Genomic DNA, 25,628 nt, shown 5'->3' on the forward strand with positions numbered 1-25,628 from the left:
ATTAAGTCAACACAACTGGAAAATCTGGAAATTTGTATGAAGTGCAATACCTGAATAACTCCTTTCTAAGTTCAGAGCATTTGCTCATTTATTATATCAAGCCTGAACTCACAGTACAGTTGCCTTTAAATTGCCTATCTCTAAATAAAACAAAAACAAAAACAAAAGCTATTGGCATATGTGAGAAGGCACAGCAGCAGTTTTTACACAATTCCAGTATGACCCTCACTTACTTTATTGTGTTATTTGCTTAGATGTTGTGACTGTTTACACAGTAGCTTACTGAGTGCAAGACTTTTTCCTCCTTTTATTGCTAAGCACAAGCACATGCACAGATACTGGGACAAGTGTACACCTAACATCCTGAAAGGGCTGGTGAGTTATTAGAATGGAATTTTAGTCATATGCCTGGAGACTTGAATTGTCAAGTGCAGGTTTACTGGCCGCACAGCCTCCATGAGATTCCATTCATTCCCCAGCTTCCTGCGTGGGAAACTGTTCTCAGGGCCTCCACCTTCCTTTCCCTTCCCTTCCCTCCTCTGTCTGCTGCTGCCTGGCATCTTCTTCCCATCGTTAACCTGAAACTCCTCTCAACAAAGACCGTCTAGCTGTCAAATTAAAAGTCCAAACCTTCATCTTAATGGACTTTGCTATGAAATCTGACAAGGCCGACCACACTGCTTTTCTGGAAATTCTTTGCTTGTTTCTCCTCCACCCTCTCTGTCCATTTTCTTTCTTGACCTCCACAATGGCCAGCTCCCTCTCTTCCTGTTCTCTAAGTCCTGTTGGAATCCAAAAGATTCCAGTGATGTCTGTCCTGCTACCAATCATTTACCTGATAGTTCCTAAAATGGGATTTTCAGCCCAGAGAATGCTCCTGAGATCCAGACTTCGATAGCCATTTGCCTGACTCATGTATCAGGTTCATCATCCTTTCTTCGACATTCCCTAAATTTCTCATCTTCTTCCCTGTGATCTACCTTGGTGAAGCACATCACCATCCTCTTAGTCACCTGAGCCAGAAACCCAGGATTAATCTCCACACCGTCTTCCCACCTAAATCCCAACATTCCCAAGCTGGTTATACCTCCTAAATTTCCACTTTCTCTTCCTCTCCATTTCCACTACTCTCTTATTATTTCTCTTTTGTATTAACATAGGAGCATCACATCTGGCCTCCATGACTCCATCCCCCTGAAATCTGTCTTTCATCTCACTGTAGATCTTTTAAAACACAAATTTGATCTTGAAAATCTCCTGCTTAAAATACTTTAATGGTTTCCCATTAGTTTCAGAATGAAGTTCAACCTTCTTAAATAAGAAGAAGTAAATGCAGAAAAGCAAGAATCAACCAAGGCAAAATAACTTCTTATTTGGACAAAGTTTGTTGTGCTATGACCCTTACCCACTGTCTTTTGTGACCTACTCCTGCTACCCTCTCAAACTTATCTCTTCAGCCCTATTGTACCATCGATGGGTACACTCCTACTTGAGTGTTCCATATAGAACTTTGCCATTCTGCTTCCTTTACGTAGGAGTCCTTACCTCTCTTACCTCCTTATCCACCTGGGTAACTTAACCTTCAAGACATAGCTCAAATATGTTACCTCTTCTAGGAAACCCTCCTTCCGCACCTCCTTTCCCTCACCCACTCTCCCGTGGGTTCATAATAATAATTGAACTGAACTCTCAATCTGTATCTTTTCTCTCCATTATTCTGCTGAGTTTCTTACAATGTTTGATGATTAGATGAGTGAATGAATGAATGGGTGAATATTAGGCCAAATAATAAAGCGAAGTAATATTGTATAAAGAGCATTGTACAATGTCTTGTGAGATACAGTGTCAAACTTTTGGTTTGGGAGCCAATCTGCTGTGTAATTGAAAGAATTGTGTAACCTTTCTGGACCTAAGTTGCTTACCTGTAAAATAAGGAGATCATACTAAGGCATAAGTCCATGTTTAGCTCTAATATTCTGTCATCTCCATGACTATCATTTCACAGAAAAAGCACAACTAGCCATGAACTGAGTTGTATATTAAAGAATCGGTGCATGGCCTACACACCTTCATTGTGGATGTACCCCATCTGGGCAGCCAATTTACAGAACAGGCTCCTAAATTCCTGCAGCTTGAACGTAAACGTGTCTTTCAAAGGAAGAGGTGCATATACCCCGGTGGGAAAACTTGAGCTTACCGATCCCTCTGGTATTTTTTTATTAAATATTCCTGTTATTGAATTGCATTGACTTCTAAGAGGGTTGAATGATGTTCAGTCTATCAGAGAGAGATGCTGCTCCTGGGTTGGGGGAATGTACGTGTGACACGATAGTGACTGGGTCCTGGTCCTACTTCAGTGTGCCTTTCCCCTTTCTTGCAGATGGAAGCCCTTACACCTGGTGGGTGGGCAAAGCCAACGAGAAGCACTACTACTGGGGCGGCTCTGGGCCCGGAATTCAGAAATGCGCCTGTGGCATCGAGCGCAACTGCACGGACCCCAAATACTACTGCAACTGTGACGCGGATTACAAGCAGTGGTGAGTGTGCGGGGGCTAGCATGCGGGCTCGCCCCCCTAGCGTGCCTGTAGGTCACACTAATTAGATGGAAGAGAAAGTGTGAAAAGTGCTGAAGTAATAAGATAATAGGTTAGAAAGGTTTAGAGCTAACCCAGTTGGCAAATGTCAGGGACGTTCTGAAAAATATAGAAGCGGAAAGAGGTCAGTGCTACAAGGGTAGGCATTTAGAATAGAAGAACACATAATGGATGTGTTCATATTTTATTCAGAGAGGGAAATAATGAGCCATGTAGTAGACAGTGATTTGCATTATAAAATGTGCTTTGTGACAATAGAGGGGGTGGCCGCGGGCAGGGAGCCTGTGTGCAGGCGTGTGAGCGCGTTCTCTGCAAACAGCCTCCTGTGGTGAATGCTTCCACCCCCTGCAATGTTTGCTTTGAGTGGCTGGATGAGAGAAAAAAAAAAAAAGACGGGGAAAAAGAAAGGGAAAAAATTGCGCTTTGCTCTCGGTTTCAGCAACAGTGCTTACCGATCTACTTTTCTTTTATGCCTTGAACTGTTTATAACTCTGATACAAATCAGTTCAAGGAAGATCTATTTTGGGTTTTTTTCATCCCTCTACTGGCTTTTGTCCTGCTTCACGGTGAATGGCTGGTTCTGTGTCAGTAATAGATAAAGATAAATCAGCTGTCATTGCGTAAGAAAAAGGCCCCAGAAGTTGGAGAGGAAGAATATAAACTTGAGTGCGGTTCTTCCCAGAAGCACACATCCTGCACCTGCTTCTGGTTTTCTGACACGTGGAGAGGCCAGCTGTGCTACATTCCCGCCTCTGGGCGGCAGCAGAGAGCAAAGTCCTGCATTTCCTCACGTGACCAACCACAATTTATTATTGTTGCCTCTGTTTTACACTATTTGGGACAATTTATAAGACAGGGTCATCCTACCAGTTTCCTGAAAACTAATTCTGAATGTAAAGTTATATGATTGTCAGGTTGGATGCTTATTTTCCAAAAGCCATTTTTCTTTTAGTAAATGAAATGAATTACCAAGGCTGAACGTTTCAGTGGCCTAGAATTTGTGTGTGTGTGTATAAATAGTTATCATTATTCTTTAATTGTGTTTTATCGTAAAGAGGAAATCATGATATTCACTTTTTAATTTTGTTTGAAAGGCGTATCTACACGCACGCACGCACACACACACATTCATACCCAGTACAAACACTACAAGTCAGGAGAACGAAATCAGAAGGACCTGGGCTTTGAAGATAACTTTTCACTCAGTCGGTCAGTCAGTCCTTCATTCTGTCAGTCATTTACTCAGCAAATATTGATGGAGCTCTAATGTGCCAGGGAGTCTTCTAGGTACTGCGCATAAAACAGAGAATGGCAATAACAAGAACCCCTGCCCTGACTTATGTTCCTGTCACTTCTTACTAGTTGTGGATCCTTAAGCAAGTTCCATGGGCTCTCTCTGATTCATTTCTCTGTTCAGCTTTGACTCACACCCACTTCGGGAAGCAGACTTTGAGTGCAGCCTCCCTGACCAGAAGTGAGAGCACTGTCCCAGATGGTTCAGATTGTCCAGGGAACCCAGACTGTTCAGTTCTTCTTGTACTACCACAGAAGAGAGTTGACATATTCAGAAGGAAAAGGGAAATCTTGTGTGTGAATCCAAGAGAAATTCATTTTTGTCAGACGTCATTCCAAGTGCTAGGGATACAGTGACAAATAGAACACGCTCTTTGTCCTCAAGATACTCAAAAACTAGTTGGGAAGAAAACACACACACAAATAGACAACGTAAAACAATCAGTGCCCTGAAGAAGACATTGCAGGATACAACAAAACCAGTGCAAGAAAATGTAAAGTCCAACTGAGGGAGAGTTGGGAGGAGTTAGGAAAGTCCTTACAAGACAGGGCTGCCTGAGAGAGAAGTAAGAGTTTGCCAGGCACACTCTTCCTTGCATGATTGACTTGGAGGAGAAGCATGAGTAAGGACAGCCAGTTTGGGAAACTGTCAGTGCAGTAGATCTGGACTGTGATGTGGAGAAGAAGGGAGAAAGCACAGTAAGGCTGAGCACCTGGGCAGGATACCATTAGAGCTGCCATTCTTTGCAGGGAGCAGTAGGAGTTTGGATTTACTGGCAGTGAGCCCCGTGGAGGAAACCTTGATAGGGACGGCAGTGGGAGGGGAGGAAAACAGTCAGCAAAGGATGTCAAGATAGTCCTTGAAAGGCATCGCTGGTGGTCCAGTGAGTAAGGCTTCACACTCCCAATGCAGGGACCTGGGTTCAATCTCTGGTCAGGGAACTGGATCCCGCATACATGCCACAACTAAGAGTTCACATGCCACAACTAAGAAGTCTGCATTGCTGCAACTAAGAGGTCTTCATGCCACAACTAAAAGATGCCACATGCCGCAACAAAGATCCCATGTGCCACCCGGCGTGGCAATCAATCAATCAATCAATCAATCAATAAGTAAGTAAATAAATAAATAAATAAAATATGTATTTATATATAAAAAGAAAGGCATCAAGGGCAAGACCATGGAAAAAGGGGAATATATGTAAGATATTTGGGAAGTGGTACCTACAGCACTTGATAGTTATGACTTTGTGAGAAGAAAGAGAGGAGTCTGGGTAGACTCCCCACTGGGCACCTAGAAATGGTTAAATTCCTTATCAGGCTAAGAAATAACAATTTGAGGGGGTAGGTGATGAGTTCAGCTTTGAAAATATTAAATTTGAGGCTCCACCATAACACCATGTCTAAACTCAGTGGGGTACCATTAATGGGATTACTGATTAAACATACAGGCTTCAGAGCAATGTATTTCCAAGAACACACCTGAATTCAAATCACAGATGGGAAGACGGTATAGACAGATCTGTTCAGCCTCACTCACAGACACACCCGTCTAGCAAGCTCTTGATTGGATTATAACGTTGCACTGTTACTTGGGACTTGGGCAGTGCTGATGTCTTGTTCCCTTCCAGCCGAGTAGCAGCTAAGACATCCTCACCCCTTCGCTTCTATGAAGTTTGTGTAATGTCTCATGATAGGGGCACTATATTTTGAGCAAACTGAAAAGTATAATAAATATGTTTACAATAAATAGCTATTAAAATGATCTTCCCTATTTGGCACAAGAGAAGAAGTTTTTGGTGATGTCTTATGGGACTTTGAATTCACCAGCACCTGGCAAAGACCTGTTCTGTGGATGCTTTCAATATTTTAGAATGATTGGTTCATTTCTGGAGGTGTGTTCCAAAGTTCCCAGGAGCAGTAGAGAGAGACCTGGACTTGGAGACAGAAAGACTTTACATCCAGGCCAAGATTTGCCACTTTGGGGGCAGGTTTTTAACCAGTCTGAAACTTAGATTTGTCGTCTGTATGATAAAAATAAATCTTGACTGGTAGATCTTTGTGAGAGTTAACTAGAATGTGGAATAGGAAAATATTCTGTGAATTGTGCAGTGCGGATATATACCTGTTTGCAATTCTTAATTATGTAATTCTCATTGCAATTATTAATGGCTCCAGATGAATGTTAAGAAATGAAAGCAGACTGTGGAAAGAGGTCCCTTTGCGTTCTCGACCTGCTGGGCCACAGGGCTCAAGTCGAATTCTAGAATACCACGTGGCAGTGATACGGAGCAGCCTTTATCAGAGAAACTTACAAGTCAGAGACCATCAAGAGAAGAGAAGGTCCAGGTCCACCAACCCTATCAACCCTCAGAGAGAGATGCTGGGACCAGGCTCTTGTGCTGAGCACAGTGTTCCAAAGAACCCCTGGCTTCTCTCTCTTCTCATAGGGCAAGAATGAGAGCAATTTTGTCAGTGGAGGAATCAAATTCTGAGGGCACCAGGCCAGCTGGGCATAGGGCCAGCTCTTTACTGCATTGTCTGGTAGTCCCGCAGGAACAGGAAGGAAGCCAGGGCCCCTGCAGGAAGCTGACTTGAGCGCAGCCTCCCTGACGGAGAGAACCGGGGAGCACTTCCAGCCGGTTCATTGTCCAGGCTACCCGGAGTGTGTGCTCCATGGTCACTGGTATCCAGTCCTTTTCGTCCTACCACAGTGGACAGCTGAGAGACTCAGAAAAAGGAAAATCTAGTGCATACACCCAAGTGAAATTCGCATATGTGAAACCACATTTGTTGTGATGTAAAAGTAAAAATAGAGGTTCTCCTGAATCTCATGCTTCCAGACTCCAGCTAAGAAAGTTACTTCTTCCAGTCATCTTACCTCAATCACAGAGAATCATTTGGTTAAACTGAGCTGAGACGAATGGGTGCAAAGTATCCTCCTACGCCGTTTCCTCTTTATGTGACCTAAGTTGGGCAGTTCACCTCTCTAAGCTTTCATACCAGCAAAATGTAGATAGTGCTTCCCAATTCACGTAAAGGTCTGGTAAAGTGCTGTCATAAATGAGTGTTTAAAATTGCAGTAGGGTATATTATTTTTATTACTTGAATGTTGAATGGAAGCTCAGCTAAAATCTTAAAATTTTTATTTTCTTTATTTTATTGAAGTGTAGTTGATTTACAATGTTGTGTTAATTTCTTCCATACAGCAAAGTGACTCAGTTATACATATACATATGTATATATTCTTTTTCATATGCTTTTCCATTGTTTTGTCACAGGATATTGAATATAGTTTCCTGTGCTATACAGTAGGACCGTGTTGTTTATCCATTCCATATGTAATAGTTTGCCTCTGCTAACCCCGAACTCCCAGTGCATCCCTCTCCCACCCCACCTCCCCCTTGGCAACCACGAGTCTGTTCTCTATGTCTGTGAGCCTGTTTGTTTCTTAGACATGTTGATTTGTGTCGTATTTTAGATTCCACACATGAATGATATCATATGGTATTTGTCTTTCTCTTTCTGACTTACTTCACTTAGTATGATAATCTCCAGGTCCATCCATGTTGCTGCAAATGGCATTATTTCATTCTTTTTATGGCTGAGTAATATTCCATTGTATATATGTACCACATCTTCTTTATCCATTCATCTATCTATGGACATTTAGTTTATTTCCATGTCTTGGCTATTGTAAATAGTGCTGCTATGAACAAAGGGATGCATGTATCTTTTCAAATAATAGTTTTGTCTGGGTATTTGCCCAGGAGTGGGATTGCTGGAATCATTAAAAATTTCTTAAAGTTCAGATACATAAATTGGGGCCCAGGAAAATTTTAATTACTTTCTAAACTTACACTGGAAATGAGAAGTGGAGATAAGACTAAGACCCAGATTTCCAAACTTCTAGTCCAGTGTTTTTCTACAATATCATGATCTAGGAAGACTACTCTTGTTTTTATCTTTTTAATGATTTATGAATTTAATGTTTTCACTAGTTATATGTAAGTTTTGAATTTAAAGCTTAAACAATAGACAATGTATTATATGTTCTTTTTGCAAAGAACTCTAAAACTTAGATTAAGCATTTTTTTCTTATTTACTAGAGTAAAATACACAAAAATGGAGCTGAGATAAATTAGATTGTAGCTCCAAGTGTGATTGTGTCTCACAGCAAAGTGGCAATGGGCTGTGAGAACTATAAGCACCTCAATAATTGCCTGATTTTCTATGCCATGAGAAATTCTGCACAGTTATTTCTGAGATTGAATGTAATTTAACATTTATGATTTACTATTCACAGCAATAGTAAATATTCCCACCTACAGTGCCAGAATCTTACTTAAGTGAGCCTTGGTCTCAGCTAAAGTGCCCACCACTGGGTAATTCCTGGTCTCTGACAGCCCGACTCAATGAGCTAAATCATCACATCTGAAATTAGCAATTCCAAAATGGAATTACCAGTGAAGGTGTGCCATTCATTGCTTCAGTACCTTCTTGTGTGTACTTGTAGAAATTCTAGATAGTTGTGTCCTGGCCAAGATGGGCACATACATGGGAGGAAATAAGTGAGGTGAAAATCCATTAGCACAGTCTTTGTGTTATAATTAGTAATCTGTTCCCACCTCAATAGTAGAAAGGTAAGTCATATACTAACTGGTAGTGCCCTATTCCATAGACCAGGAATTGGCGTGTCTGTGGAGCTTTTCTTCCTGGGCCAGAAATAATCCATGACAATGTTTACAGGCAGCAGAACCTCTTCACTGCTTCAAACCCAGGATCTTAACTTTTGATTGGCTCAGCTTACTGTCCAACTACTAACAGCAAAATATTTGGAATATTTTTATAAGTAATCATCCTATATTTTTTCATTGTTTTAATTTCATCTTATCTTCTCAGTAACATTTTTCTGTGAAACATGTTCAGTTTTACTCAAAGTGAAATATTTATATGTGCATTCTCACCCATCATGTTGTTCAAATAATAATAATAGTGAACATTTTGAGTGTTAATTATGTGCCAAATATTGTTCAAGAGCTTAAATGTGTCGTGTCATTTAAACATCACATTGACCCAATGATGAAGGTGCTGTTTTTCCTCATTTTGCAGATGAGGAAATGAAGCCCCAGAGAGGTTAAGTTACTTCCCCAAGGTCACACAGCTAACAAGTCATAGAGCTGAGATTCAAACCCAGGACAGGCAAACTCCAGATTCAAGCTCAAATATTACTCTGTAAAAGTTTCAACACATGTACTATATACAGTATGATTTCATTTTTTCCAATTTTTAAAATTGTTATAAAATACACACAAAAAATTTACTGTCTTACCAATTTTTAAGTATATGTAGTTCAGTGGTATTAAGTATTCATTTTGTTGTGCAACCATCACCACAGTCCATCTCTGGAACTCTTTTCATCTTGCAAAACTGAAATGCTCTACTCGTTAAACAATAACTCCCAATCTCTCCCTCCCCCAAGTACCTGGTAGCTACCATTCTACTTTCTGTCTCTATGAATTTGACTGCTCTGGTGCCTCATATAAATGGAATCATACAGTCTTTTTGTGGTTGGCTTATTTCACTTAGCATAATGTCCTCAACGTTCTTCTGTGTTGTAGCATGTGTCAGAATCTCCTTCCCCTTTAAGGCTGAATAATATTTCATGGTATGTGTACACCACATTTTATCCATTCATCTGTCAATAGACACTTGGGTTGCTTCCACATCTCAGCGATTATGAATAATGCTGCTATGAACATGAGTGTAGGATTTCAATTGTATTATCTACTTTTACTCGCCTCTGTGGTATTCCTTACTTGGTTTTTTGGTTCAGATTATTTTCTAAATGTAACCTGGTTTTGAATCCTAGTTCTGTTCCTTGCTAGCTCAGCGACCTTGAACAAGTTACAAAAGTGCTCTGTGACTATTTCCTTAGAAAAAAAATTGAACCAGTAATAATACCTACCTTGTGGGATAGATGTGAAGTCTAAATGAGAGGATACTCCTAAATGAGAATGCACATGTGTATTTCACTAGTAAATGCTCCCCCAACATTTATTGTAATTGTTTTGACTACATCCAGTAAATACACGCTGGGTTAGGTCGTGATTGTCCCGAGGTACAGCCCATTGGTGTTCGCCAACAACTCCTCCCTGCCTTCCACTCTGGCCGTCTTGCCTGAGTGCCCTGGTGCCGCCTCGTGAGATTCTTGTGCTGCTGGTGACGGCTGTCTCAGTCTGTGGCTATCACTAATGCTCTTATAGGAGACAGATGTGGAAACCCCACTGTGTCTTTCAGCGAGACCTTACTTAGGGGCTGGGACTTAGAAAAATCTGACACCGAGAGAAATTTACCACTTCTGCCTGTGGTCAGAGACCACAAGCAGAACTCTGATCCCCGAGGCCCTGCTGGCTCCCAGCGATCCTTCCCCTGGATCTCCACCCTGCTCTCACTGATGATCTTCCTGGGGCAGCCCTGAGCATTAGGATCTAGGCTGGCACCTCCTTGAGAACCCACAGGAGGAGGAAGTCCTTCCTCCTCACCCCAAGCCCTACCTCAGTTCCTAGAGGAGGAACATTTGTTTCTCAGGCTGATGGATGGTACAAACATTAATTCCCTTTCAGGAGAAAATTCTCAGCTTCAAACAGTTTACAACAAAGAGCTGAGTCTATCACTGGCCTGGAACAGGCCTTCATGATGGGTATATTTTCCCAAATCTACATTTCAGTCCTAGGTGATACCATCTCTGGGACAGTAGTCTGACCCACAATGTGCAATGACAACATCAGTCCAGTTTCATTTCATGATTTCTCTTCATGAAGGAAGAGAAGTCAAGGAAGCCACCTTTAAGGGAAATTTGGAAATTGCTGTCAAAACTTTCATGTATCAATTATTTGACTGAACTTTTCACTATCTGACATTTACATTCTTGTATGAATACAAACAAATATAAATACTGAGATTTTATTTTCCACTTTTTTGTAGCAGCCCAAACAAAACAAACCCTAATAGAAATGTCTATCAACAGAGTTTAGAGAATTACACTGTATTTAGGCTGTTAAAGGAAGGCGATAGATACACAGACACTTGCATAGAAAGATGCCCAGATGAAAGGGCAAAAAGCAAGTTGAAGAACACCATGTATGAGATGAGTCTGGTTTTTTAAAAATGCATAGAGATCCATAACCCTTATACATACATAGACAATTTCTGGAAACTATACAATAAAAACTATTGTAGACTAAGGATGTGGGGACTTATAGAAGACTTGTCTTTAGCCATATACTACATCTTAAATTTACTCTGATTTTTTTGCCATGATCGTATTTAACCTGTTCAATTAAAATGTTTTAAAGTAGTTTAAAAAACTAAAATTAAAAAGTAGGGACCCCACAAGCACCCTGTTTCATAATGAAACAATAGTAAATTGTTTTCTTTTGAAAAAAAACAGATAGAAGAATAATTTTCAACAACAAAATGGCATCCCTGCTCTTGAATCCACCAGCCCCAATACTCGAACGAGTGTCTAGGCAAACTGAAGATCCCCCTTTCCTATTTAGCACAGTGAAAGCAAGGACATCCCTGCCATTAGCCTTACTGCAAAATACGTTTTTTCTCATTGATCTGAATTCTGTGAAACAGCTATTTGTGCTTTTAATCTCTGGGATCCTGCTTTTGATAATCATAATTGCTTACATCCCGATACTCAGTAGTCTTCCTTATGGATATTATAAGAATGTGATTTTATGAGGAGCACTGATATCACTTATGAGTAACACTCTTCTGCTTGCTAAACAGACCAAAACAATAGATGATATTCAAATGTGTATGCACATATAAAATAAAATATTAAAATGGGTAGCTATCGATATATTTCCTTTTTAGATACATAAATGGAGATGCCTTTTTGATGTAATGAAGGCCATCTTCATTAAGTTAAACTTTGTTAAAAAAAATTTTTTTAGAAAGAAGAAGAAAGAAAAAAGAAACTTTATTTTAATGCTGTTTAGCCCCAAAGCATGTGTTTCAGTATCAGAGCATTGCCAGAATGAATTTAAGAAAGGTTCTACACCCTGGGTATTTTATTCCTTATACTTACTCTTCTGAAGTTCACTGGCCAGATTTCCTCTACCATAAAGTTGCATCTAAATAGGATATTCCTCAAAAATCTAGCAGGTAAACTCATTTAGAAGCCTAACCACTTTTCTTTCTTTTTTTTTTTTTTTTTTGCGGTACGCGGGCCTCTCACTGTTGTGGCCTCTCCCGTTGCGGAGCACAGGCTCCGGATGCGCAGGCTCAGCGGCCATGGCCCACGGGCCCAGCCGCTCCGCGGCATATGGGATCCTCCCGGACCGGGGCACGAACCCGTATCCCCTGCATTGGCAGGCGGACTCTCAACCACTGTGCCACCAGGGAGGCCCCTAACTACTTTTCAATATGTGGGTCAGGGCTAAGAGCCCAAGGCAAGGGCTTCTGCTCTTTCATTAGGAATCCACCTCGGGATGTGAAATAGGAAATATCCGCCAGGCTCATCTAGCAGATGCTGGATAGCTCAAGATACAAAGCAGCCCTATGACTTAAAAGACCTGGCAATGGGGACAGGGAAATGTCTCTCTTAGTTTGCAGAAAAAGCATAAAAATGATCTATTATATTCTGTCTCAGGGACACTTCGGTGCCAACTTGCTTGGCATAGCATAGTATCCTCCTGTCACCTCATGGATTGTATCATGACAGATAGGTAATTGGGCTCCGGAGACGATGTCAGCAAAGTGTCAATATGGTTTGACCAGTGCCCCTAAATAATATTGATGACAGGAAAGGGAGAGAGATTAATCAGGTGTGAACCTGTCAGATGTTCAGAGCATGCGGTGGTTTCCCGAAATAGGCACAACTAACAAAAGAATGCTAAGTGGACTTGAACAGAATAGCTTATTTAGTGATCTTGAGAAAAACAGAGCTAAGATCCAAGAGAGATTTATAAGAAAGTTCATTTTCCATCAGCATCCCTCTCTCCAAAATGCTTTAAAAAGAGGGAGATCTATTATTATATTTTCTGGGGAAAAAATTTCATTCTTCCTAAAAATCAGTCATGAGAAAAAGATCAAATTAAAGGGCGTGTCACTAAGCTGAAAGCAAAGTGCCGACGAAGCCATTGTGAGGCATATTATCAGTGTGGGTCATGGGGAATCCACACAAGCTGAAGCCTATTTGTTTCTTTACTCTGTATCCCACTGAAAGATCAAATCCATTACACCCGAAAGTCATCATCACACTTTTCCTTATCATGCCAACCACCTCTCCTGGGTCTTTCACAGATACCTGACCCTCTGTTACTACAGCTTTTCTCTTTGTTCCAAATCTAAGTTCGGAGCAGTATCGCAACAACCTTCCAAAATAACTTCCAACCTTGACTCTCCCCCCATCCTACAACTTTATAACTGTCATTATCACTGTACGGCTTCACATAAATTAGAATCACCCAGGAACCATTAAAAATGCTGATCATCAGGCCCTGCCTCAGAATAATTAAATCAATATCTTTGGGGATCAGGTCTGGTTACCCTGGATTTTCTGCAAACTCTTGAGGTTTCAAGTGTGTCACCAGAGTTGAGAACCACTGATTTGGGGTTAGGTTGAGCTGCACAAAATAAAGAAAGAAGGAAGGAGGGAGGGAGGGAGGGAGGGAGGATTGAAGGGTGGCTTAAACAAGATGAAAGCTTATTTCAGTTTCCTTTTTGTGTGAGAGAAGCCCATGCCCCTCCCAACAATCTTCTCTGGCATTCTTGGGGTTTGACCACATCCTCAGGATCCAGTAAGGCTTCTAGAGCTGCAGCCATCACATTCACATTGCAGGTGGAAGGTAGAGAAGGGGGAAAAGAAAGCATGACTTCTCTCCCTGAAAACGCCTTTCCATACATACTTCTATTTACATATCGTTAGCTGCATGACCACACTTACCTTCATGACCACACCTAGCTGCAAAGGTGGCTGAGTTATGTAGCCTTTAATTGGGCATGAATGTGCCTCCCTAAAAATGAGGGTTCTGTTACCAAAGAAGAAGGGGGAAATGAGCACTAGGAGGCAACTAACAGTTTCTGTTCCAACTGTTAATTCTTCAAAAGAGCCCTGCTACTATCCTGTTCACGCACCTTCAAGGGCTCCCCGTTAGCTTCCTGGTTAAATCCACACTCCTTCAGTCACTACTTAGAGTTCCGAAGTCCCTCCTCCTTTTACCTTCTCAGCTTTTCCTCACTCTACATCATGGACACTCTGACAATATGTTTACCCTCTCATTTCTGGCCCTTCTGTCTGCACCTGAACTATCCCATCACACTCCTGCCAGTTAAACATCATTCTGCAGTGAAGACCAGCTCGAGGAAGTCTCCCTCACCTTGCCCACACCCCCAATGTCTAGCAACAGCTCATGAATTAAAAACTTGCCTCCCCACATTCCCAAAGCAAATTACATTGATTATAAAGTTATATTGTACCTTAACTGTAATTCTTTGCCTCTGTATCTGTCTTCTCTCTCACATGGTAAGATTCATGATGCCAAACGCCATGCCTCATTTGTGTTTGTAAACCCTTCGTGCCTGCCACTTAGCAGCTACTCAGTAACTATTTGCAATTTGAATTAAATTTGTAGCCCTTTAGAGCAGCGGTCCCCAAATTTTTGGCACCAGGGACCAGTTTTGTGGAAGATAATTTTTCCATGGACGAGGGGTTGGAGGATGGTTCAGGCAGTAATGCAAGCAGTGGGGAGCAGCAGATGAAGCTTTGCTTGCTTGCCTGCCACACACGTGCTGCTGTGTGGCCCGGTTCCTAACAGGCTACAGACTGGTACCAGTACATGCCTTGAGGGTTGGGGAACCCTGCTTTACAGATTTAGGGGTTTTATTTAGTGTTTGAAAACTATCTTTTTGTCATGAGCCATAAACACACACAGAGACACACACTGATACTTTTGTCCTTGTAGATATTTTTTACTATGTACAGCAAAAATTGGAAAGTTATTTTGTACTAAATAGTAAGGTAATTCGGCCAAGGGAGTTTTGAAAATGCTCATCGTATGTGTCTACGAATATGTTTATCTAGCACACACATGTACACACATATATATGTTAAATGTACATACTACCTTACTATATGTGATGTATGATACTGCATTAATTTTTTAGGAAGCATGCTAATTGTGTTAGGCTAGTTTAGTGCCTGACATTAACACAAAATAAGTTACTCTATATGTAGGGAGATAAATGATCAAGGTGGAAATACAGGATGTTTGGAATATTTGAGAAAATGAGCATGGATAATAATACTTTGCCTCTTATCTTTGTCAGCACTGAGAAGGGTGTACCTTTACAGTAGACTAGTGAGGTAGGCAGGATAATGGTCCTCAAAGATGTTCACATCCTAATCTCCAGACTCTGTGAAAATGTTACCCTATGTGGCAGAAGGGACTTTGCAAAGTGTGATTAATGGTAGAAGCCTGAGATGGGAGATTATCCTGGATTATCAAGGTGAGCCCAATCTAATCACGAGTCTTTAAAATAGAGAAACTGTAGATAGCCTCATCCACCAGAGGGCAGACAGCAGAAGCAAGAAGAACTACAGTCCTGCAGCCTACGGAACGAAAACCACAATCACAGAAAGATAGACAAAATGTAAAGGCAGCAGACTATGTCCCAGATGAAGGAACAAGATGAAACCCCAGAAAAACAACTAAATGAAGTGGAGATAGGCAACCTTCCAGAAAAAGAATTCAGAATAATGATAGTGAAGATGATCCAGGACCTCAGAAAAAGAATGGAGGCAAAGATCGAGAAGATGCAAGAAATGTTTAACAAACACCTAGAAAAATTAAAGAACAAACAAACAGAGATGAACAATACAATAACTGAAATAAAAACTACACTAGAAAGAATCAACAGCAGAATAACTGAGGCAGAAGAACTGGTAAGTGACCTGGAAGACAGAATGCTGGAATTCACTGCTGCAGAACAGAATAAAGAAAAAAGAATGAAAAGAAATGTAGACAGCCTAAGAGACCTCTGGGACAACATTAAACACAACAACATTCGCATTATAGGGGTCCCAGAAGGAGAAGAGAGAGAGAGAAAGGACCCAAGAAAATATTTGAAGAGATTATAGTCGAAAACTTCCCTAACATGGGAAAGAAAATAGCCACCCAAGTCCAGGAAGCACAGAGAGTCCCAGGCAGGATAAACCCAAGGAGAAACACACCAAGACAAATAGTAATCAAATTGACAAAAATTAAAGACAAAGAAAAATTATTGAAAGCAACAAGGGAAAAATGACAAATAACATACAAGGGAACTCCCATAAGGTTAACAGCTGATTTCTCAGCAGAAATTCTACAGGCCAGAAGGGAGTGTCACCATGTATTTAAAGTGATGAAAGGGAAGAACCTACAACCAAGATTACCTAGCAAAGATCTCATTCAGATTCGAAAGAAAAATCAAAAATTTTACAAAGAAGCAAAAGCTAAGGGAATTCAGCACCACCAAACGAGCTTTACAACAAATGCTAAAGGAACTTCTCTAAGAGGGAAACACAAGAGAAGAAAAGGACCTACCAAAACAATTAAGAAAATGGTAATAGAAACATACATATCAATAATTACCTTCAATGTGAATGGATTAAACGCTCCAACCAAAAGACACAGACAGGCTGAATGGATATAACAAGACCCGTATATATGCCGTCTACAAGAGACCCAATTCAAACCTAGGGACATATACAGACTGAAAGTGAAGGGGTGGACAAAGATATTCCATGCAAATGGAAATCGAAAGAAAGCTGGAGTAGGAATACTCATATCAGATAAAATAGACTTTAAAGTAAAGAATGTTACAAGAGACAAGGAAGGACACTACATAATGATCAAGGGATCAATCCAAGAAGAAGATACAACAATTATAAATATATGTTCACCCAACATAGGAGCACCTCAATACATAAGGCAAATATTAACAGCTATAAAGGAGGAAATCAACAGTAACACAATAATAGTGAGGGACTTTAACACCTCAGTTACACCAATGGACAGATCATCAAGACAGAAAATTAATAAAGAAACACAAGTTTTAAATGATACAATAGACCAGATAGATTTAATTGATATTTATAGGACATTCCATCCGAAAACAGCAGATTACACTTTCTTCTCAAGTGCACACTGAATATTCTCCAGGATAGATCACATCTTGGGTCACAAATCCAGCCTTGGTAAGTTTAAGAAAATTGAAATCATATTAAGCTTCTTTTCTGACCACAACGCTATGAGATTAGAAATAAATTACAGGAAAAAAAAAAGTAAAAAACACAGACACATGGAGGCTAAATACTAAGTTCCTAAATAACCTAGAGATCACTGAAGAAATCAAAGAGGAAATCAAAAAATACCTAGAGACAAATGACAATGAAAACACGATGATCCAGAACCTATAGGATGCAGCAAAAGCAGTTCTAAGAGAGAAGTTTATAGCAATGCAGTCCTACCTCAGGAAACAAGAAAAATCTCAAATAAACAATTTTACCTTACACCTAAAGGAACTAGAGAAAGAAGAACAAACAAAACCCAAAGTTAGCAGAAGGAAAGAAATCATAATGATCAGAGCAGAAATAAATGAAATAGAAACAAAGAAAACAGTAGCAAAGATCAATAAAACTAAAAGCTAGTTCTTTGAGAAAATAAACAAAATTGATAAACCTTTAGCCAGACTCATCAAGAAAAAGAGGGAGAGGACTCAAATCAATAAAATTAGAAATGAAAAAGGAGAAGTTACAACAGACACCGCAGAAATACAAACCATCCTAAGAGACTACTACAAGCAACTCAATGCCAATAAAATGGACAACCTGGAAGAAATGGACAAACCCTTAGAAAGATATAACCTTCCAAGACTGAACCAGGAAGAAATAGAAATTATGAATAGACCAATCACAAGTAATGAAATTGAAACTGTGATTAAAAATCTTCCAACAAACAAAAGTCCAGGACCAGATGGCTTCACTGGTGAATTCTATCAAACATTTATAGAAGAGCTAACACCCATCCTTCTCAAACTCTTCCAAAAATTTGCAGAGGAAGGAACACTCCCAAACTCATTCTATGAGGACACCATCACCCTGATACCAAAACCAGACAAAGATACTACAAAAAAAGAAAATTACAGACCAGTGTTACTGATGAATATAGATACAAAGATCCTCCACAAAATACTAGCAGACAGAATCCAACAACACATTAAAAGGATCATACACCATGGTCAAGTGGGATTTATCCCAGAGATGCAAGACTTCTTCAGTATACGCAAAGCAATCAATGTGATACACCATATTAACAAACTGAAGGATAAAAACCATATGATCACCTCAATAAATGCAGAAGAAGCTTTTGACAAAATCCAGCACCAATTTATGACAAAAACTCTCCAGAAAGTGGGCATAGAGGGAACCTATGTCAACATAATAAAGGCCATGTACAAGAACCCCACAACAAACATCATTGTCAATGGTGAAAAACTGAAAGCATTTCCTCTAAGATCAGGAACAAGACAAGTATGTCCACTCTCGCCACTATTATTCAACGTAGTTTTGGAAGTCCTAGCCACGGCAATCAGAGAAGAAAAACAAATAAAAGGAATACAAATTGGAAAAGAAGAAATAAAACTGTCACTGTTTGCAGGTGACATGATACTATACATAGAAAATCCTAAAAATGCCACCAGGAAACTACTAGAGCTAATCAGTGAATCTGGTAAAGTTGCAGGGTACAAAATTAATGCACAGAAATCTCTTGCATTCCTATACACTAACAATGAAAGATCAGAAAAAGAAATTAAGGAAACAATCCCATTCACCATTGCAACAAAAAGAATAAAGTACCTAGGTATAAACCTACCTAAGGAGGTAAAAGACCTGTACTCAGAAAACTATAAGACACTGATGAAAGAAATCAAAGATGATACCAACAGATGGAGAGATATACCATGTTCTTGGACTGGAAGAGTCAATATTGTGAAAATCACTGTACTACCCAAAGCAATCTATAGATTCAATGCAATCCCTGTCAGATTGCCAATGGTATATTTGCAGAACTAGAACAAAAAATCTAAAATTTGTATGGAGACACAAAAGACCCCAAATAGCCAAAGCAATCTTGAGAGGAAAAAAAAACGGAGCTGGAGGAATCAGACTCCCTGAGTTCAGACTATACTACAAAGCCACAGTCATCAAGACGATATGGTACTGGCACAAAAACAGAAATATAGATCAATGGAACAGGATACAAAGCCCAGAGATAAACCCACATACCTATGGTCAACTGATCTATGACAAAGGGGGAAAGGATATGCAATGGAGAACAGACAGTCTCTTCAATAAGTGGTGCTGGGAAAACTGGACAGCTACATGTAAAAGAATGAAATTAGAACACTCCCTAACACCATTCACAAAAATAAACTCCAAATGGATTAAAGACCTAAATGTAAGACCAGACACTATAAAACTCTTAGAGGAAAACATAGGAAGAACACTCTTTGACATCAACCACAGCAAGATATTTTTTGACCCACCTTCTAGAGTAATGGAAATAAAAACAAAAATAAACAAATGGGAGCTAATGAAACTTTGCTTTTACACAGCAAAGGAAACTATAAACAAGACAAAAAGACAACCCTCAGAATGGGAGAAAATATTTGCAAACATATCAACAGACAAACGATTAATATCCAAAATATATAAACAGCTCATGAAGCTCAGTATCATAAAAACAAACAACCCAATGCAAAAATGGCTGGAAGACCTAAATAGAGATTTCTCCAAAGAAGTCATACAGATGGCCATCAAACCCATGAAAGGATGCTCAGCATCACTAATCATTAGAGAAATGCAAATCAAAACTACAATGAGGTATCACCTCACACTGGTTAGAAGTGATCATCATCAGAAAATTTACAAACGTGGACTTCCCTGGGCGCACAGTGATTAAGAATCTGTCGGCCACTGCAGGGATCGAACACAGGTTCGATCCCTGGCCCGAGAATATCCCACACGCCACGGAGCAACTAAGCCTACATGCCACAACTACTGAGCCCACACGCTACAACTACTTAAGCCTGCGCACCTACAGCCCGAGCTCTGCAAGAAGAGAAGCCCCTGCTTGCCGCAACTAGAGAAAGCCCATGCACAGCAACGAAGACCCAACAAAGCCAAAAATAAATAAATTTATAATAAATAAATAATAAATTAAAAAAAATTTTTAAATCTACAAACAATAAATGCTGTGGAGAAAAGGGAACCCTCTTGCACTGTTGGTGGGAATGTAAATTGATACAGCTAGTATGGAGAACAGTGTGGAGGTTCCTTAAAAAACTAAAAATGGAGTCACCATATGACCCACTAATCCCACACCTGGGCATATACCCAGAGAAGACCATAATTCAAAAAGACACATGCACCCCAATGTTCATTGCAGCACTATTTACAATAGCCAGGTCATGGAGGCAACCTAAATGTCCATCAACAGATGAATGGATAAAGAAGATGTGGTACATATATACAATGGAATATTACTCAGCCATAAAAGGGGCAAAATTGGGTCATTTGTAGAGATGTGGCTGGACCTAGAGACTGTCATACAGAGTGAAGTAAGTCAGAAAGAGAAAAACAAATACCATATATTAACGCATATATGTGGAATCTAGAAAAATGGTACAGATGAACTGGTTTGCAAGGCAGAAACAGAGACACAGATGTAAAGAACAAACATATGGACACCAAGTGGAGAAAAAGCGGGGATGGCGAGAGTGGAATGAATTGGGAGATTGGGATTGACATATATACACTAATAAGTATAAAATAGACAACTAACAAGAACCTGCTGTATAGCACAGGGGACTCTACTTCACTTTGCTGTACGGTAGAAACTAACACAACATTGTAAAAAGCTATACCCCAATTTAAAAAAAGAAAAGAAAAGAAAACAAGGCAGAATTGCAGGAACCGGATTTCTAAATAAATAAATAAATTTTAAAAATAGAGAAACTTCCCCAGCTGTGGTCAGAAAGAAATCTGGTATCTAATGACAGAAAAAGGAACAGAGAGATGGTTTATTGCTATTTTTTTAAGAAGAAAGAGTGGGTCCATGAACCAAGAAATGTAGGTATCTTCTAAAAGCTGGAAAGGGAAAGAAAATGGATTCTTCCATAGAAGCTCCAGAAGGAAGCTTGGCCCCAATAACCTTTTGATTCTAGTCCAGTCAGACACATGTGGGAATTTTAATCTACAGAAGTGTAAGATGATGACTCTGTGTTGTTTTAAACCACTCACTTTGCAGTAATTTGCTATGGCAGCAATAGAATACTAATAGGCCTGCTTTCTACTGCGCTGATGTCATTAAAAAAACTCCGCAAAACTTTTTTTCTCTCTCTCATAGTGGTGTAGAGTCAAGGTTGACTGATAAAATAGCCTTGCAGATAACTGAAAGGATGTCCAAGAACTGAAAAGGATGTCCATAAAGGTAGTCTCGTGGCCAACACACACACCCCTGCCTGTTCACTGCTTGCTGATGCAGGAGCTTCAAGCCTGTGTAGAGGACATGCAGGTCCTTCCTTCCATGCATGGCCCTCTGGACCAGCGAGGATTGGTTGCCTGTTCTTACCTGTGATCAGATCTCCCTCAAGTGAGTGATTATACCACTGATGATAGTAATTTTTAAAACTAAAAATATCCATTTACATATCCAAGCATTCAGCCCGTGTCTGAGTCCCTGTTATGTATCTGGCCTGTGGTCCTCAAGAAACACTGGGCAGGCAGGTAGCTTCAGTGCTTGTGCCTCCTGCAGAAAGTTAGATTTAAGACAATGTCTTTTTTCTTTTGTTAACATCTTTATTGGAGTGTAATTGCTTTACAATGGTGTGTTAGTTGCTGCTGTATAACAAAGTGAATCAGCTATACGTATCCATATATCCCCGTATCCCCTCCCTCTTGAAGACAATTTCTTCTTGATCCCTTTAGCATTACAATCCCACAGACCTGATCCTGCTCCCATCCTTTGTTAATTTTAATTGACAGGCAGAGAAATGATTAGATAATGAAGGCTTCATCCGTTTTCTTATTTTCATAATAACTAATGAATTAAAGAGGGATATTATGGGCCTTATGGGATTTCCAATTGTAATAGCCCCATTTTATGGCAGAGGCCATTAGCCTTCATTGCAGGCCATTTTTAATCTGGCCTCAGTCTGTTATTTGCAGCCTGTTAAACTCCTCGTGATCCAGACAACCTCAGCCCTATTAGCAGTAAGGTTCCATAGCTATGACAATGCCTGGAAATGATAAGCACTATTATTTTCTGTTATTATTATTTGGGGATATTTTGGCCAGCTTATTGCATTGCATGGAAACTCTCCTATTTCCTAAGGGCCTGGATGCAATCGTCAATATAAAATAGATTTTTCGAGTGTCATTTATTTCATTCATTCATTTAACCAATTATTCAGTGAGTCTCCACCATGCACTCTGCTAGTACCAGTGACTATAAAAGATGATGCCGCCTCTGCTGCTTCTTAGCTGTATGACTTTGGAAACTTGTGTACTTAACTTTTCTCACCTCTGTTTTCTCGTCCATAAAATGAGAAAGTATTATCACCTCCACATAGAGTTTTGTGAAGATTCATATTTTTATGCAATATTTGTAATTATTTTCTTTTTTTTTTTTTTTTTTTTTTTGCGGTACGCGGGCCTCTCACTGTTGTGGCCTCTCCCGTTGCGGAGCACAGGCTCTGGACGCGCAGGCTCAGCGGCCATGGCTCATGGGCCTAGCCGCTCCGCGGCATGTGGGATCTTCCCAGACCGGGGCACGAACCCGTGTCCCCTGCATCGGCAGGCGGACTCGCAACCACTGCGCCACCAGGGAAGCCCTGTAATTATTTTCTTAGGCTTCTGAATTTCAGAAACTTGTAAGCCTAATCAAGGGGGAGCAATGGGCCAAATAAAATTGAGGTGGATGTATTCAACACAGATTTATTGAGTGCCCACTCTGTACAGAGGTAGTACACAAATACGGGAGGGGAATTCATTGATGAGAATACAGAATAAGTCTAAGACACAGGGGTGGACCTCTGAAGTGTGCATTTTGCAAATCAAAGAGAACTTGTAAACTCTTCTAGAGAAAGAAAACCCTCTGGAGGAAATTGTTAAGAATGATCCTGTCAGGTCCCAATTAGCCACATACAAATTTTCCCCATTGTAGAGTATCCATAGTATATATTTCTAGTATAGAAAGCATTAAAATAATCACATTTAATCCTTGTTACATTTTACAATATGCATGCCAAAGCAAATTACAAATATTGAAAAGAAAATGAAGACGAGGAAAATAAATGAAGGAATATAGTGAGGGGAAGGAAAACAATGATATAAAACAGCCAATCTTTCTTGTCAAGAGCAGCCTTCCCATTTCTAAAGGAATGTGTTGGATTTGTGTTGACTGTGCCCCAGCCCTGCTTGTAATTCAAAGTCAATACTGATAGAAATCCATCACTGATACCGACGTGGCAGCCTTCTGAAGGGTCAAGCCCAGGTCTGGAGGACCACCGCCCAAGCTTCCCTCCTGCTTCTTTTGAAAGGTTCAGACTGCCTCTTAGTCTTTCTGAAAGGTGCTGATGGCTTTTCAGGGACTCTCAAGAACACTGTGGGGAAGGAATTCTGCAGGGAATATGATAACATGCAAATGGCAGCTTGGAGTTTTTTCTAGTGCTGGATTATGTTCCATAGCAGGTCCATCCTGCCGTTGGTTTGCCCCAGGATGCTTGGTCCAGGCTGCAAAGTCTAGAAGCCACTCAAACTACACATAGTATTTCCTGTGACTGCCCATCCATTCCAATTCTAGGATCAGTTCAGGCCATGTTCATCAGTATTAACTCTCTCAAGACTGAATTCAGAAAAAGAAAAATAGGCTGAAGCATCATGAGAGATGGTTATGAGTGGTTAGGGGTTAAAAAATCAGCTTGGTATAATTTATTCCAAGCTCAACATGAGGTATCAGTATGATGTGGCTACGGAAATACACAAGAAAACAAAATACTCCTAATATCACCTCAGTCAGGTGTCCAAATTACAGGACTCTACAGCAAGCATCAGTGGACCACACCTGAAGTATTATATCTGATACTGGAAAACTAAAATGTGGGAAATGAGGTCAGGGGATTTGACCAGTGTTCTAAATGAGAAATGATTGAGGATAAGAGGAAGGACAGTTAGGAAGGAGGGAAAGAGGGAGAGAAGGTGGCCACTGTCCAGTGCAAGGGTCCCTTCCCTAGTGTTAGGGGTTGAATTGTGTGTTCTAAAGAGATGTGTTAAAGTCCTAACCCCAGTACTTGTGAATGTGATCTAATTTGGACATAGGGTTTTGCAGATGTGATCAGGTTAAGCTGAGGTCGTCAGGGTTGACTGATTTAATATAACTGGTGTCCTTGTAAGAGGAGAAGAGACACAGAGGCAGACACACACAGAGAAGAGAACAAAGGCAGAGATTTCTGTGGTTTTACCACCCAGTTAATGGTACTTGGTTACAGTGGCCACAGGAAACTAATCCCTCCAGCAAGGCTGGCTCCCAAGCCAGTGCATGTCTGCCGTGTTGGACAGCTCTGGGCAGTTCCTGAGGGCTTCCCAAATGCTGAGGGCCCAGTCTAAGTACTTAATCTGCATTTCTTCACGTAATCCTTGCAACAATCCTATAAAGCAGTTACCACTTTTAGGTCAAGTTTGTAAGTAAGGAAACCAAGGCTTTGAGAGGTTGATTAACTTGCCCAAGACAATTAATAAGCAATGAATGGGATAAATAGAGATAATCTAATGCTGGAGCCCAAGATCTGAACCATTATGCAGACTTCCTCTGGAGAGAAAGGGGAACTAGAGCAATGGGTCAGAGAGCTGAAAATAGAGAAGATTTAGTAGAGAGGAAATCCAGGTGCAGCAGCAGATCTTTGAGAAAGATGAATGAAGTAACCGCAGCCTGAGACTGGGGTCTCGTGCGCTAAGGGGACACTTGTGTGCCGCGTATGGGAACTGAGCTGTGCGTAATGTGGCCAACGAAGGTCGCTGAGGGAGAGTTGTCCAAGCCTCTCAGATCAGAAAAAAACAGAATATGTGTGGAACCTGGGACTGATAGGAAGATCCCAAGAAGTTTCTAGAAAGGATAGGCAAAGTAAATCAAAATGCACCATTCAATTCCAAACTATTATTAAACTACCTTAAGGTACACAAAATTGCATTAATGTTTTATCCTCAATGTGCCAACATTATTATTTTAGTGAGTGTAAAAATGTATATGATGCTGCTGTTTTGAACAATATGGCTTCAGCTCCTGCCATAGTTCTTTCCTGCAGCCCCTAGTTATGAGTACAGACAGACCTCAGAGATATGGAGGGTTCAGTTCCAGACCACCACAATCAAGCAAGTATCACAATAAAGCAAGTCACACAATTGTTTTGGTTTCCCAGTGCCTGCAAAAATTATGTGTACACTATACTGTAGTCTATTAAGTGTGCAATAGCATGGTATTTTTTTAAATTACATACCTTAATTAAGATTACTTTATTGCTAAAAAATTGTAGCCATCATCTGAGCCTTCAGTGAGTTGTAACCTTATTGCTGGTGCAGGGTCTTGCCTCCATGTGGACGGCTGCTGGCTGATCAGGGTGGTGGTT

At 40.4% G+C, this 25,628-nt stretch overlaps 1 protein-coding gene across 1 annotated transcript in view; it reads left to right on the forward strand.

Moving 5' to 3' along the window:
- The window catches only part of CNTNAP2 (contactin associated protein 2), a gene marked incomplete at both ends in the record, with an annotated part of 2,063,650 nt that overhangs the window by 1,598,183 nt on the left and 439,839 nt on the right, over positions 1-25,628 (forward strand). Inside the window, one exon of the mRNA XM_079711872.1 lies at positions 2,381-2,537. Coding sequence (XP_079567998.1) covers positions 2,381-2,537 — 157 coding nt within the window. The remainder of the gene's footprint in view (positions 1-2,380; positions 2,538-25,628) is intronic.

This window comes from Hyperoodon ampullatus, assembly GCF_949752795.1.
Source record: "Hyperoodon ampullatus genome assembly, chromosome: 9".
NCBI classification, from domain to species: Eukaryota; Metazoa; Chordata; class Mammalia; order Artiodactyla; family Ziphiidae; genus Hyperoodon; species Hyperoodon ampullatus.